Source organism: Callorhinus ursinus, unplaced genomic scaffold (assembly GCF_003265705.2).
Source record: "Callorhinus ursinus isolate GAN/ISIS: 27379988/994484 unplaced genomic scaffold, GSC_fseal_2.0 scaffold4, whole genome shotgun sequence".
NCBI classification, from domain to species: domain Eukaryota; kingdom Metazoa; phylum Chordata; class Mammalia; order Carnivora; family Otariidae; genus Callorhinus; species Callorhinus ursinus.
The window spans coordinates 39,435,981-39,452,895 of NW_027397066.1; the positions used below are offsets into that span (position 1 = coordinate 39,435,981).

At 38.3% G+C, this 16,915-nt stretch overlaps 1 protein-coding gene and 1 pseudogene across 8 annotated transcripts in view; one reads left to right on the forward strand and one right to left on the reverse strand.

The window, feature by feature from the left end:
• Positions 1 to 16,915, reverse strand: part of CORIN (corin, serine peptidase) — a 239,852-nt gene that overhangs the window by 176,267 nt on the left and 46,670 nt on the right. For 7 of the 8 annotated variants that reach the window (XM_073891620.1, XM_025887485.2, XM_073891619.1 and 4 more), the window contains one exon: positions 7,896 to 8,096. In XM_073891620.1, coding sequence (XP_073747721.1) covers positions 7,896 to 8,096 — 201 coding nt within the window. Of the gene's footprint in view, positions 1 to 3,177; positions 3,241 to 7,895; positions 8,097 to 16,915 lie in introns of all 8 variants that reach the window. The other variant, XM_073891625.1, reaches the window with a different exon arrangement.
• LOC112835850 (small ribosomal subunit protein uS5 pseudogene) lies at positions 14,934 to 15,804 on the forward strand (annotated as a pseudogene).

Consider the following 16,915-nt stretch of genomic DNA (forward strand, 5'->3'; position numbering starts at 1 on the left):
TTAAAGATGTCTTATTGGCCTCCGGGTCACTTCCTTCGTGTTCTTCTTCACCAATAAAAAAACATTTTTATTAGTTTTTGGTGTATCTTTCCTCTGTTTATTTTTTAACATAAGTAAACAAATATATTTCCCCTTTCCAACTTATCACCCAAAAGGTGGCATGTTTTATACATTGTTTGGCACCTTGATTTATTGATTCATGATTTAGTCTAGAGATCACTATATATATCAGTGCATAGAGATCTACCTCATTATCTTCCCAGATGTATCTTACACTATTGCTTGGCTATACCATGTTTTTTTTTTTAACAGTTCCCTCCTAACGGACAGTTAGAATATTTTCATTCTTCTGGAATTACAAATAATGTCAAAGCATCCAGGTTTTTGAGAGATACTCCTTATTGGATTAAAGACATTTTCTTCCCTGTTTGGTGTCAAATTTTAACACATGCTTTTGCTTCAGCAATTGAGATGATCAATAAAAGAAATCTACTTTATTAATTAAATTAGGAGACTTATGAATGAAGTGTCTAATATTAAGCCATCCTTGTATTTCCACAATAAGGCCTATTGTGTTAAAATGCAATATAATTTTTGGTGTTAATAGATTTGGTTGCTAACATTTTATTTAATAGCTTTGCATTAAATGTGAGATTTGTATTAGTCTACCCAGGCTGCCATCACAGAATACTATAGACTGGGTGGCTTAAAGAACAAAAATTTATTTTCTCCCAGTTCTGGAGCTGGAAGTCTAAGATGAAAGTGATGGCATGGTGGGTTTCTGAGGAAAGCTCTTCCCTTGGGTTACAGAGGATGTCTTCTCACTCTGTGCTCGCTGTGTGCTCACATGACCTCTTTTTTGTATAAGCATGGAAAGAGCAAGTTTTCTGGTGTCTCCTCTTATAAGGAAGGACACTTAATCCCATCATGATGGTCCCACCTCATGATCTCCTCTAGCTCTCATTACTTCCCGAAGTCCCCATCTCCAAATACCATCACATTGGGTGTCAAAGCTTTAGCATATGAGTTCTAGAGGGATAAAAACATTCAATCCATAATATTCCACCCTTGGCCCCCCAAAATTCATGTCCTTATATGCAAAATATATTTATTCTATCCCCAAAGCCCCAAAGTCTTAAGTCATTCCAGCATCAACTCCAAAGTCTCAAGTCCAGAGTCTTACCTAAATATTATCTAAATCAGATGTGGGTGAGACCAAAGCACAATTCATCCTGAGGCAAAATTCCTCTCCAGTTGTGAAACTGTGAAACCTGACAAGTTATGGGTTTCCAAAATACAATGGTGGGACAGGCAGAGGATAGACATCCCATTCCCAAAGGGAGAAATATGAAATAAGGAAGGGGTGACGGGTCCGCACCTTAACACTGACAGTGCGTGATGTGTCCCCACACATTACTTGCTTCACTGTCTCTCATGATTGGCTATAACATGGCCACTTGGCCAATCCCCAAACTCTGAAACAAGCAAAAAGTTAATTCATTTCTTTCCCATGGCAACCCTCTCATATTATTTATTTTTAAAAATTTCTGTTGACCTTAAACGATACATAATATGGTAACACACGATGGTTTAATAGCCACCAAGTTATCACAAATCTGTTTCTTAAAATGCATACCCTTTGTCCAGTACACATTTCTAAACATATAACCAAAGCAGAAACAAACTCTGTGAGTTGGTTACTTAATAAACAGTGAAAGATTGGAAAGAAATTTCAAGGAGGGAATTGTATGATTCCAGACCTCCCACTTCCTGAGGTGATAAAATTCTCAACAGTATCTATAAAAGCAAGGTTGGCCTTCCCATAAAATTGAAAACTACAGGGTCAGTTCAAATTATCTAAGGTAATTATATTATAACTAAATTTTTAAATTTAATAGTGATACAGTATAATCTCATTAAAAATGAAAAATCCAGGTCAAACCTTTAAACTAAAATTAACTTTTATAGTTATAAATAAAACTTTATTGTTTGGAAAAACGATGTATTTATTATAGCTTAAATATGGTATGAACTAGCAATTTTATCTTTTAAAGAAATAAGAAGAATTGAAATAGATCATGTTTTCCTCTGTCCCTGACCCTCTCTTATAGAATTTTTCAGTTTGTTTATGTCTCAAGGCAGTTACTAGACAGTGGCTACTTAGGGACGGGATGCCTCTCCTTGATCCACTTTTACAGTACACAGCCAAACCCCAGAGCTTGGCATCAATAAACAGCTGATGATGAATAAATGGTGCTTCCCAAAATATCCTAAACTCTCAGAAATTGAGATGTCTGGCAAAGCTTGGAGGAGCACATAAACATCAGAATGAGTTTATACCAATTAACATAATTATAAACAAATACTGTAAATTTTATCAATTCAAACACCACATGCAAATATTAGGTTAATGATGCAGAGGAGCAAAATATAAGAATAAAATATGTTAACAATAAAAGACAAGGAGGGGTTTGCATCAAATGTAAATTGATGCAAAGCTTTTGGCTTACAAAATTCATTATCATATTCATTTCAACTACAAGGAAGTGAAAAGTCATATTCTCCAAAGGCACAAGTAACAGCAAACAGATTCCCATGATAGTTTTTTTGCTTTCAACACAGAATTGTACAGAGACCAAAAACCTAAGACAGCAAATTGAATGAATCAGGCAAAAGAATATACACAATGCCAACTTTCTTTCAGAACCGGAGAGTAGAGTAAATTACACAGGTTGTTTTTTTTTTTTTTTAACTTTTATCTAAGAATTTGGCTTTTAAAAGATCATTTTTATCCTTGAATTGGATCAGGACTGTGTTTGCAATGTAGTATCACCATGCTATTGTTTTCTTTTCTTTTCTTTTCTTTTTTCTCTATACTGATCAAGGATATTGGGCTGTTCTTCCTGAAGAGGAAACTGTGATAAATGATTCTGGAGAGGAAAATTTTGAACCACAAGCCTTTGACACAACTATTTAACTCTGACTCTCATTTGCTACAGTAATGTGTTATAGGCACAATGCCTTTGGGGGAACATGTCACCTGTGGAATATTGCAGGATTCGTTTTGGAAAGAAGGTCAGGAAGTCTTACCCAGAGATCTTTGAGAAGGGAAGACTGGGACTGTAGTCAATGGAGAGTGAACCAGTGAGCAATCCATTACCCCTTTCAAAAGCCTACCTCTGCAAGTGATTGAGTTTGCTTTCTCAGGAAGAGAACCCAGTACTTCCCAAGGACAGTCATCTAAAGATGAAATAAAGAGAAAGGAAAGGCGGGGGGAAGAGAATCCATTACTACATTTGAAATTCCTTTCTCTCTTTCCCAAGTATTGTGCAGGTCTTTACTAGAATGCTACCGTGCTAACCAGAAAAACATGCAACAATTATCTAAATGTTTCACTTGGTTCTTGCTTAGATGTTGATTCTAGCCAGAAGCCCATTTCTGAATCTCATAACTATTCTTCAAGCCTGAAGAATATGATTTAATATACAGAAGAGGGCAACCAACTGGACTTGAACATTGGTGTCTAACACTGATGGTTAGCAGAGCACATAAGCAATAGTGTCCAGGGTCATGACTAGAGTAAATTTTGGAGTAGCAAATTCCTAATGAAGCAGTTTAAACAGGCCTTAGACTCTTCCAGGTATCAAAAAAATACTCTTTTCGGGCACCTGGGTGGCTCAGTTGGTTAAGCGACTGCCTTCGGCTCAGGTCATGATCCTGGAGTTCCAGGATCGAGTCCCACATCGGGCTCCCTGCTCAGCGGGGAGTCTGCTTCTTCCTCTGACCCTCTTCCCTCTCGTGCTCTCTGTCTCTCATTCTCTCTCTCTCAAATAAATAAATAAAATCTTAAAAAAATTTAAAAAAATACTCTTTTCATCTGGAGTATGTATTCTTAATCATAATCCAAAGACCCCAAGGGACCCATACATAGAATTTTTATTGTCTATGAAAAATATAATGAAGACATCCAGTGTTCTATTGTTGATAAGGTTAGAAAATGTCAGGGAAAAAGGAGAAAGACTTAATGTGATTTCAGATGTCTAATTAGACTCTAATTAGACTCCCTCTCCCCAAAATCCCCCTTTGTAGAGTTGCCTGATGAATAGTAATCCAGGCAAAACTTCAAGACTCTGATCCCCTTAGCTTCATACTCTTGGCAGAGCTTACTTTCAAGCTAGTAGAAACACCATGTTACAAACAGAAAACTAGGAAGAAAGAATAACTTTAGGGTTTTTGACTGGTGTGTAAGTTTTCTACACTCAGCAATTTTTTTTATTATGTTATGTTAATCACCCATACATTACGTTAGTTTTTGATGTAGTGTTCCATGTACACTCAGCAAATTTTTAGCATGTGATTAGGGCACTTTTGGTACAAAGTTATCAGTGCTAACAAATCTTTTTTAAAAAAGTGAATGAGAGGCATGATGCCTTTTCATCTGATACAGATGATTACGGAGCTGGTTATCAAAGAGCATGATAACAGAACACCTGAAGCTTCTAGCACATTATCCCACTCTTTTCTCACTTTAATTCCTGATCAGAGTCTCTAGGTTACTTCATTGTGCACCATATTATTTTCAACCCAAAACCTCTTGGTTGGCCAAAGAGTTTTTTCCTTTCCTTAGAATTCAATTTATGTTTAAATATTTATAAAAATATATAAGGAGAAAGGTGAAAACAAAAAAGTGAAAATACAAAATGCAACCTAGAAAAATCCCTTGCTGAAATATAATATGCAAGCTTTCCCTTTCCATATTACAACTGGGTTTCAAAATGCAGCTAATGAAAATCCAAAAGTAACAGATGTCACATAAAACCTGTTTTACATTTACAAAGCTCCACCACACAGTGTAATTGGGGGGTGGGTATTCTGATTAAGAGTTTACAAACTATAGTATTCTATGCTTTGGCTTGATATTGAGGACCACCAGGCGGAAAGGTCTTAAGGAAAGGCTACTTCCATGTACCTTTGCCCGGAGTTCTCTCCTTGGTTTCCTACCCAGGATATTTGGGTAGAACAGAATGTCTGGCCACTGTATTTTTGGACTGAAGTGGACTTAAATAGACTTCACATATGCCAGGAATTTAAAATGACATTTCAATTAGATAATAATTTTTTAAAAATTATAAAAGCAAATCCTCTGTTAGGTGTTAGTACTGATACAAGGCATTAAATGATGCTTTAAGTAAAACTGGTTAAATATCAAGTGCAGAAGTATGATTAGATATTGTTAATGAAAAGTGATAAATCAGATATTAAAATTTTGAAAGGACTGTAGTTCGTTTCTTTATTCATTCAATAAATACTTTATAGTGCAATGAACAAATTACTCTCCTCGAGCTTAAATTTGCTCTGCAACAGCAAAGAATGCAATAAAATTAAATGAGGAAGCATGAAATACTCGAAAGAGCAGTGGTCTAGGAGTCCCAAGATTGGAATCCCAATTTAATGCCTACCAACTACTAGACAAGTGATACTGGATATGTCAACTTAATTTCTCTAAGCCTCAATTCCATTACTTGAAATGGTATACATTGTCTGTCCTGCACACCTCATCAGTTAATTACATATAAGGACCACAGAGAAAGTATTTAAATATGCCCTCAAAACAACCAAAAGCTCCATAATCACAGGCTAGCAGTATTACCGAAATGTATGAAAAATTATCAAATCCTTTGCAATGAATAATTTTAGTTAATACCGACAGTCTATTGAGGGTCTAGGTGGTCAGACAGACAGTAAAGCTCAACATTAACCGTAAAGTACATTAACAACATGGAACGACATATATTCAAAGGTTTTGACCTTTCTCCATTTAACCATTCTAATTTCACCTGGATTTCCTTTACACATCAAATTACATTCATAGTCTCAAGCAATGTTCAAGGCATAGGAAGAGAAAACGAGTCAAACAGACTTCCATCCAAGCTTCCAAATTGAGTAACAAATACCATATGTTTCTTTACTCTTCAGAGTATGTGCCTGCCACCTCTACTTGAATCTTAACAAATGACAAAACTTTCAAAATAGAGACAAATCCACTTAGCAAAAGAAAATAACAATTGCTGTAATTGCAACCACATTAACAGGACGGAGTTTTTGCTTAAACGACTTCTGCACTTGCAATGAAAAACACAGTCCTTAAGAAAGTAAAACTGGGGTAAAAAAAAAAGTTGAGCAATAGGAGAATGGTAAGAAAAACTAAACATATGACAAAACCATAGAATAACCAATAAACTTTAGAAACAATGTTTACAAAGTATGTTAATAATATGGGGGAAGTTCTCTTACATCAACTGTTAAGTAATAAAAGCAGAATAAAAAAAAGAATAATGAAGTGCTTAAAACATGAATAAAATCTTAAAAACTTCAAAATCAAATTCATGAGGAAAACAAATTTCACTGGGCATAATTTGGGTTTGCAGTTATTATTATCAGGTAATAAACACGGATCTGTGTTTATCACTGATGAACACCAAGCATAAGAAATAGTTAATACGTGGGTGCTGTGTGAAATAATGGAATCCAAACAGTCTGTCTCTTTGGGGCTAAAGCAACAGAATAATTCTGCTTTTCTTCAGACACTGGCAAACATATGCTATGATAGCTACAATTTAGCTTAATCCTTCCCTTCCTGGCTCAGAATGAAAATCAATACTCTGTCCTAGACCTAGGCTGTGATTTCCCTTTGTGGGTTTTCATGAAAGAGGGAGGAACAAACAAGAAAATGACCATGAATGGATGGGCTTTGTACAATTTTGAATCACACAATCTTGTTTTAGGAAGTAGAAAATAAGAATTAAGGGGTGCTTGGGTGGCTCAGTCGTTAAGCATCTGACTTCGGCTCAGGTCATGATCCCAGGGTCCTGGGATCGAGCCCCACGTGGGGTTCTGCACTCAGCACGGAGTCTGCTTGTCCGTCTGCCCTTCCCCCCACTTGTGCTCTCTCTCTCTCTTTCTCTCTCTCTCTCAAATAAAATCTTTAGAAAAAAAGAAAATAAGAATTAAGACCACTGCAGAGAAAGTTCTTACAGTGACTGTACTCTGATTATGTTTTGCCAGCACTAACTGGATCAGAGCCGATGTTCTTGGACATGTTACCCACAACTCCATCCCACCAGAATCCTGGAAGCTTAGTGCCTTTACTAAAAATCTGAGGGATATTGAAGAATAGAATCACATTCCAGAGCCTATCGCCTGCCACCATCTAACGGGTCCCTCTCCACACTCGCTGTCCACTCTCTCTCTCTTCCAGCTCTTGTTCTGGAATAGCTGACAGATTCCTCCATTTGTCCTTGAGCAGAGTTTCACACACACCATTTTTCTCAAGGTGTGATTGTCAGTCACCAACATGTACAATAAATAGCACAGCTAATAAAAGAGGGAGAAGAGGGAAAAAGGTAAAAAGAACACATGAGCACCTCAAAAGCAAATGGGAGGATAGTTCCCATTAAATCATTGACATTCTATCATAGAATTGAGATCCTTCCCACAAGGCACCAATAACAAAATAAGTAACTTCACTTACTTACTCATTTAACCATCTCAAAATAAGTAACTTAAAACTTCAAACCAGAAACACAAAATTTCAGAAGTGAACCACCATAAAATCAATACCATTGTACTGGGGCAAGCAGTATGCCTCAGAAATGTTAAATGACGTTGATACATTTTCATTACTTACCCTTTTCCCTATCTGGATAGCTGAGCTGATGGCATTTCATGTTAAGGAATAGAACTCTCCGTTAAGTTTGCCGGGTAAGTGAGTAGAGCTTTGCCTGTGTGACCAGTAAGTGATTGTGAATTAAGAGTACTGGTTGCCACACTTAAAAACCCACCCATGGGTTCCACAGACATTAAAGGGCACAAGTATTCAGCATCCTCAGACTTACTTGTGTTCTTGTGATTTTGGTCCCCTGGGGGAGAAGCATCCGTGGTCCAGGCTGGAATGTGTTGATTGGGATGTGTAGTAGATGTCACAGTGCTCTTGTTACAAATTGTATTTGTAAGAATAATATCAGACACTTGAACTTCACCATCAGTGACCAAAGGTTCACTCCCATTTGCTTTAAAATAGGCTTTTTTTAATGTTCCTGAAAGACCAAAAAAAAGGATATTTCGATACATTACTAGAAGTATTTATTTTAAAAAACCCATTAAGAAAACTCTAGAGCGACTTTCCCAAGTTTCATTCTATCCAGGCAAACACAAAGAGAAAGATGGTGGCTAGCAAAACTACCCACTTCACTGGGACAACCAAGAGAGCGTCTCTTCTACCACGAGTAACCTAACCCTGTGAAGAAACTACTACTTCCTCAAAAGCTTCAGGTAGAGAAACTGAGTCTCCCATCTAGGTGTCCCCATGCCCAAAGAATTTAGGGCAATACCACCTCACTGAGACTCAACAAATAAATGAAATGTGGTGAATCTTACAGTGTTTCCTTTCTCCTTTCCCAGTTTCTCAATTTCATCCATCATTTTATGCTACTTAGTACCCAGGACACAAGCTCTTCATATCTCTATATCTGCCACCAAAGGACAATAGTGTCTGCTTAGCTTCAGCCTTATATTTCTCCACATTTTCCAAATTTCAGTGACCTATGCGTAACAGATAAATAAAAATAACAGGGCTCATCTATTTGCCAAGACTATATCATAAAAACTGCCCAAAAGTAAAACTCTAATTCTAGAAAAACAGAGAAGGAACTAAATTACCTTCATCTTTGACCAGAAAATATAAATATAATACGATGAATACGATATAGCCGTTAAACAAATTATCAGTTGGTCACTTTCTCGAGATATTCATTCAATGACAAAATAGTCAAACCTAAGATACTGGAAATCACCTAGCTTTGACTTCGGCAGAAACTCCCGAAAACTTTGAAAGAGATCATGTATTTTTAACTTAGTAAAAATAGACACGGACTGGTTCCAGAATATGGCACTATAATTGAGTATGTCACTAAAATAAACAAATGTGATATTGATTCATTATAGAAATATCCGGGGGAGGTTTTTTTTTTTCTAAAGGAATTTACAATGAATGCTCTCATTGGCTCTCACTTTTCCAAACAGTCCACAGACCATTAAAAATAAAAGAAATATAAATAAAATGTTTAATATCAGTCTATGGAAAAAATGTCTCTACATGTACTTGACACTTGGAAAACATTAACTACAAATCAAAATAGAAAAGCAGCTGTTTTCTAGCTAACTAAGGTCAACAGTTTCATCTGCCGAAGGATTCTAAATAAAACGCTGGAGCATAAAAGCTCAATTGTGACCATGTGGTGCAGGTAACATACTCTCCAAAATGTCTGTGTGATTCTGAGTCAATATTAAAGTCATATTAAATGTGATAGACTTGATGACTGTATAATATGTATAATATGTATTTCCTTCATACAGAAGAATGTATGAATCGATTAGCTATAATTTTATTTTCATACATTTATTAGTTGCTCTCATTGTTACTTATTTTGACATAAATGGCCTTTCACAATAACATGTTAATTCCACTAATGTGGCCGTAATGAACTTTTAAAGCCCGTAAAGGTGATTTACTTATTATGCTAACCCTCTGAGTCAGCATCCAGCTCTGTCAACATACTTTTAGCAAGTCCAACTCTTCACAGTTACATCCCTGAATAACTCACTTAAAAGGAGTTCCCTTCCATATGAAATTGTTCAACAGTTGTTCTTAACATTTTGTTTGTAATGATTAGCCATATCAATAATCTTTCTTTTATCTTTTTCATCTAACCACAGTGGCAAAAGGGTTAATAGCATCTCTTTACTCTAAGAGGTCCTTGGAAACACAGACTTTCTTAGGAAACAGTGACTTGGATAACAACTTTCTAAAATAATTCAGCTTCCTTGCTCTTAAACTCTACATATCAAAGCAGGTTGGCAGAATAGATAAAAAGGCAAAGGTAATACATGATGTATGGTAGCTGCCGTGGTTAATGTTCCTAGCGTGCAATTTTAAGAGACAGACTGACCAACCCAACCGACAGTGAGGGGGAGGGAACAAACCTAAGGACCTATCCAAAAGTCTGAACTCATTAGACAATTTATTTTCAAGCATCTCTGAAAATCGACCAACTCTCAACTCATAGTTGGTCATCTATTATGCATTTTTTAAAAAGTACAAAAATTAGAACTCAGTAAGACTAAATATCCTCAAGCTATACCATGATGAGCTATAAAAATGCTGAGAGTTATTAGCCCAAAGTGGAGGGTTCATTCTTCCCATTTTTCCCCATCCTTTTTACATTCCTATTTTTACAGTGCTGTGGCTAAAAGTACAGGCCTTACACCCTGACCACCTGGATTTAAATCCCAGCCCTGAAACTTTGGGTAAACTCTCAACTGCCATAAAATAAGGAAAATAAAAGGCCCTCCCCTCATGGGACTGGTCATTAGGATCAAATTAGTCTTTCTCTCTCTCTCTCTGTACACACACACACACACACACACACACACACACACACACACACATATTTGGAACAGTTCCTGGCACATAGTAAATTCTCAATAACTGTTAGTCATTACTACACAATGATAGTCATGAAAATAAAACTGCCTTCCTTAGGGCTACTAAGGTACTTTTATTTTTTTTTAAAGATTTTATTTATTTATTTGAGAGAGAATGAGAGATAGAGAGCACGAGAGGGAAGAGGGTCAGAGGGAGAAGCAGACTCCCTGCTGAGCAGGGAACCCGATGTGGGACTCGATCCCGGGACTCCAGGATCATGACCTGAGCCGAAGGCAGTTACTTAACCAACTGAGCCACCCAGGCGCCCTAAGGTACTTTTAAATAAATATCAATTTCCATTTACTATAAATGCATCCCACATAATAAAAATGGCTAAGGAAATGTTCAAAAGTGAATCAACTTAACCTACTTTTGGAGTGAATGAAGTGGGGCTCTTTCATGTCAAGTTAATACAAGGCCACACTAATCAAGGTTGTATGGCTCAAAAGTATTTCAGCTCTGGAACACAGCTCTGTTTAACAACGTCTGTTTAAGAAATAGCCTATAATTCCAATAATAATAGCTAAAATGTACTGGTCACTTGTAACGAATGGATTGAGCACCGTGGTAGGCAAAATTAATGTTCCCTCCAGAGATGTCCACATCCTAAGTCCCAGAACCCAGGAATATGCTACCTTACACACCTTAAATGGCAAAAGGGATGTTGCAGATATGAGTTAGTTAAGGGATTTGAGAGAGGGAAACTACCCTGGATTATTCAGGTGAGCGCGAGGTGGTTGTGGGGTTTTTATAAGCAGAAGAGGGAGGTGAGGGGGTATGCATCAGAGCCATGCAGCATAAGGACTCAATGGACCATTGCTCATTTGAATATGGAAAGAGGCCACAAGCCAAGAAATGCAGGAAACCTCCAGAAGTTGGAAAAGATGGGACACTGACTGTCTCCTAGAGCCTCCAGAAGGAATACAGTCCTGCCAACATCTTAATTTTAGCCCAGTGCCATTTGGACTTCTGCCCTCCATAACTCGAAGGTAATATATTTATATCATTTTAAGCTACCAAGTTATCGATTTGTTGTATCAGTAATAGGAAACTAACATAGTCACTATAGCATCTACTGAGTTAGCCTTCCAACAATCTTTTGAAACAGATGCTATCATCAACTCTTCTCTACAGAGTTTCAGAGAGAAGGAAAACAAAGCTTTCAAGAGTTATTTAACCTACCCAAGAATTGAGCTGGGACATGACACACACACATACACATGCACCCACACACTCTTCTCACTTTGAACAAATTATACAAGTTGGAAAAAATCAACCATCAAATGCATGTAAAAAAACTAAATTCCTATGATATGAGTTTAAAAGTAATTCCTTATCTTTACATCTCTAGCCCTGTGGTAACACATTTACTTGGCATTTTCTATGTGCCAGGAACTTTGTATTTACTCCCTGCTGAAAACACAACATTTAGTAAGAGCTTCTTATCGTCAAGATGTTTATAGATTAGTTGAGGGAAACAGGCATGTAGTCTAAAAATACAAGCCATGATACAAGGGCTCTGAGAATGATATGCATAAGGCAATCTGGTGACAGAAAGTAGGGAAATAGATGTCATTCCATTTGAGAAAGTCAGGAAAGGTTTCTTAGGGGAGAATGATCCTCAATAGAAATCTTAAAATATAGTTAAGGATTGTGTAGTTTTGAGCAAAGCATTTGTGGGGAAGAAGGAGGTGTGGTAATAGGGAATGGAGAACTTTCTAGATAGAACAAAGGGGGAAAGATATGCAAAGCCCAGCAGCAGGTCATTAAACACAGCTAGCACACGGGGCACTGGCAGGAGGAAAGGCAAAAGGAAGAGCAGCCACATTGTGAAGAGTAGTTCCTGTTAAAATCTTGGAATTGTTCTTGTGATGAAGAACTTTTGAAGGATCTTAAATAGGGTGGCAAATTGGAATGATCACTCTGGCAGCAGGGTGATGCTGGAAAGGGGTCAAGTCTAGAGGATAATAAGGCTACTGCAATAGTCCCAGTGAGAAAAGAGTATGGCCTGACCCAAGGCAAAAGCAATGAAGACAAAGGTAACATTTGGAAGAGAGCTTTCAGAGGCAAAATTGTGAGTGATAAGGGAAAGAGTCAGAGTCAGAGTCAGAGTCAGTCCCTTCTAGGTTTCTGGTTTGAATTACTGTGTATAGGAAGGGACCCCCAACTAAGGTAGAAGTGGTAGTCATTGGTGCTACTCAACAAATAGTTTCAGTTCTCTCGCATTCTACTAAGACACATGTGTGTGTTACATTCTCTGGCCTCATTCTCTGTCTCTGGACATTTTTGACATTGGTCAAAGGGTACAAACTTCCAGTTATAAGATGAATAAGTTCTGGGGATCTAATGTACAGCTGGTGATTATAGATAATAATACCATATCATACACTTAGAAAACAAAAAGAAGAATCTCTAGTGCCCTTTTTCTTTTTTTCTGGCACAATAACTGCATAGGTGCAAGATGATGGCTGATTCATCAGTTTAGTCCCTGAATGACCTCAGTGAGCTTAGCCCCCAGGCCATTCACAAAGGACTTGCAGCATGAGTGAGAAATTACCTTTGTTGTTCTTAAACCATTATTATTATAGGATTACTTTTGTTACACAGTATAGCACACCCTATCCTGACTGTTACAGTAGACAGTTTACAAATACGTTGAGTATAAAATGCCTGCAAAACATTCAAGGAGGAAAAAAGTCTAAATCTAGAGAATCTTAACATTTCCTCCAGAATGACTTGCAAGACCCCCACAAATTTGTATCTTCTTTGTGGTTCCAGAGCACACACTGTTTGTATCGCACCTACACTCAAGAGCAATTGTCTGTTTTCCTGTCTGTCTCCTTGAAGGTAGGAGGGTGTATTATGCATGTCTGCATCTCAAGTGCCCAGCAGAATGCTTGGCACCAGTGTCGGCCTTAATGAATATTTGTTGAAATGTATGGATGATGAAGGAAGTCATGGGGGTAGATGACATTGCCAAGAGAGGCATGGGTGTCAAGTGAGAAGAGAGAGAGCTAAGGACAGAAACCCCAACATTTAATGGCTAGGTAAAGAAAGATGAGAAGAGCAGCGAGAGATAGCAGAAAAATCAGAAGTGAAAATATGCAGGCAAAACAGAAAAGCATTTTGAAAAGAAAGGAGTAGTCAAGACTGGGCAAGATCATATCAGGTCATAGATCCCACCTGAATGGAAGACAGTGTTGCTGGCCCCAACTAACAGTGAACATGCTCCTTCCAAACTGGCAAAAACAAACACAGAAAGAAAGCGTGGGTTCCTCTTTTTTTTTTAAAGGACAATAATAATTACATTTATTGAGCATATAGTGTTAAGCATTTTAGATCCATTATGCCATTTACTCTTCACAACCTTATGAAGTAGACATTATTATCATCTCACTTTACAAAAGAGAAAACTGAGAACTAGAAAATTCTATGAAATTGCTCAAGCTATCGAAGCTAGCAAGTGAGCAGGAATTCAGTCTGACTTCAAAACCTAGTCTTTTCACCACAGGGTTTTGCTGTTGAATTGGTAATAGTTATCATTTTTATTTACTAATTTTTGAAAAATACCATAAAAAGTCAAAATTCATTCTCTATATATTTAGGAAAATGATTGGCTCCACATTATGAGTGAAAATGAAAATCTATCTCCTCTGACCACCCCCCTGCCCTCTATTACCCAATTTTGGTTGTTATATTCTTTTCTTTTTTAACTTTATATCTTTTTTCTAAGTCTTATTCAAATGCACATTGGTTTCAAATGCTGTGCATTGGATAAAAAGTCACTGGTGCCTCAGTAAGAACATTTAGTAGTATGACAAAAAGAGAAAGAGGGGAAGATCGGATTGCAGTGGGTTGAGGACTGGATTAAGCACAGAAATCACTTAGGGATCTTGCTAGAATGCAAAGTCAACAGGTCTGGAGTGGGATCTGCATTTCACACAAACGCTAAAGTAATGTTGACATTGCCGGCCCATGGACCACACTTTGAGTACAAGGCTTTTTTAGTCAATTTTTTAGTATAATAAAAACTAATTATTTACTTCCATAATAAATTTTGTTGTTTACAAAGACACTTTCACAAATTTAATTTCATTTGACTTACATAACAATTCTGTGAAATGAATAAGAATTATAGTCCCCTTCTGACAGAGAAGTTAAAGCATCTGACCAAAACCCACACATCTAGTAAATGGAAGAGGAAGATGTTAAACCCCAGCCTTATAAATTATTATAAATTATTTTTCTATGTCACATGGTCCTTCATTATTAGGCTATAACTAAAGAAATAAAAACCTAGGTAGAATATTGTAACTTTCCCACTCTTCAATTTTCCTTTCAATGTCTTTCAAAAACCTAAATCTTTGCTCCTTCTCCGAGAGAACACCAAATGGCGGATGACGCCGGGGCTGCGAGAGGGCCCGGGGGCCCCGGAATGGAAGGCCGCGGCGGCTTCCGCGGAGGCTTCGGCAGCGGCATCCAGTGCCGCGGTCGCGGCCGTGGTCGGGGCAGGGGTCGAGGCCGCGGAGCTCGTGGAGGCAAGACCGAGGACAAGGAGTGGATCCTCGTCACCAAGCTGGGCCGCCTGGTCAAGGACATGAAGATCAAGTCCCTAGAGGAGATCTATCCTTTCTCTCTGCCTATCAAGGAATCTGAGATCATTGATTTCTTTCTGGGAGCATCCCTCAAGGATGAGGTTCTGAACATCATGCCGTGCTGGCCAGCGGACCAGGTTCAAGGCGTTTGTTGCCATCGGAGATTACAACGGACACGTCGGCCTGGGTGTCAAGTGCTCCAAGGAGGTCGCCACTGCCATCCGTGGGGCCATCATCCTGGCTAAGCTTTCCATCGTCCCCGTGAGGCGAGGCTACTGGGGGAACAAGATCGGCAAGCCTCACACTGTCCCATGCAAGGTGACTGGCCGCTGTGGCTCTGTGCTGGTGCGTCTCATCCCCGCCCCCAGAGGCACTGGCATTGTTTCAGGCCCTGTGCCCAAGAAGCTACTGATGATGGCCGGTATCGACGACTGCTACACTTCAGCCAGAGGCTGCACTGCCACGCTGGGGAACTTCGCTAAGGCTACTTTTGATGCCATCTCCAAGACTTACAGCTATCTCACCCCTGACCTCTGGAAGGAGACGGTGTTCACCAAGTCTCCAGATCAGGAATTCACTGACCATCTTGTGAAGACCCACACCAGAGTCTCTGTGCAGAGGACCCAGGCTCCAGCTGCAGCCACCACCTAGTTTTATACAAGAAAAATAAAGTGAACTAAAGCTTGTTAAAAAAAAAACACCTAAATCTTTAAATGAAGGGGGGGAAATTGGAGGGCGAGAAGAACCATGAGAGACTATGGACTGTGAGAAACAAACAGGGTTCTAGAGGGGAGGGGGCTGGGGGAATGGGTTAGCCTGGTGATGGGTATTAAAGAGGGCACATACCGCATGGAGCATTGGGTGTTATACGGAAAACAATGAATCATGGAACACTGCATCAAACACTAATGATGTAATGTATGGTGATGAACATAATAAAATTAAAATAAAAAAATTTTTTGAGTATAAATGACATACAGTGTCACATTAGTTTCACGTGTGCAACACAGTAATTCAACTTCTCTGTTATGCTATGTTATGCTCACAAGTGTAGCTCCCATCTGTCACCATACAATGCTACTATAAATCATTGACTGTATTCCCTACACTGTGCCTTTTATTCCTGTGACTTACTCTCTCTGTAACTGGAAGCCTGTCTCTCCCACTCCCCTTCACTCATTTTGCCCATCCTCCCACCCCTTTGCCTCTGGCAAACATCAGTCTGTTCTCTGTATTTATAGTCTACTTCTGCTTTTTGTTTGTTCACTTGTTTTGTGGTTTTAGATTCCACATATGAGTGAAATCATATGGTATTTATCTTTCTCAGTCTGACTTATTTCACTTAGCATAATAGACTTTGGGTCCATCGATGTCGCAAATGGCAAGACCTCATTTTTTATGGCTGCAAAATATTCCATTTTATATATATATACCGCATCTTCTTATGCATTTGTCTACTGATGGACAATTGGGTTGCTTCCATATCTTGGCCATTGTAAATAATGCTGTGGTAAACATAGGGGTGCATGTATCTTTTTGAATTAGTGTTTTCATTTTCTTTAGTAAATACTCAGTTGTGGAATTGCTGGATCATAGAGTAATTCTACCTTTAATCTTTTTGAGGAATATCCACACTGTTTTCCACAAGGGCTGCACCAATTTGCATTCCCACCAACAGTGCACAAGGGCTTCTTTATGTCCACATCCTCACCAACACCTATCATTTCTTGTGTTTTTGATTTTAGCCATTCTGACAGCCATAAAGTGATATTTCATC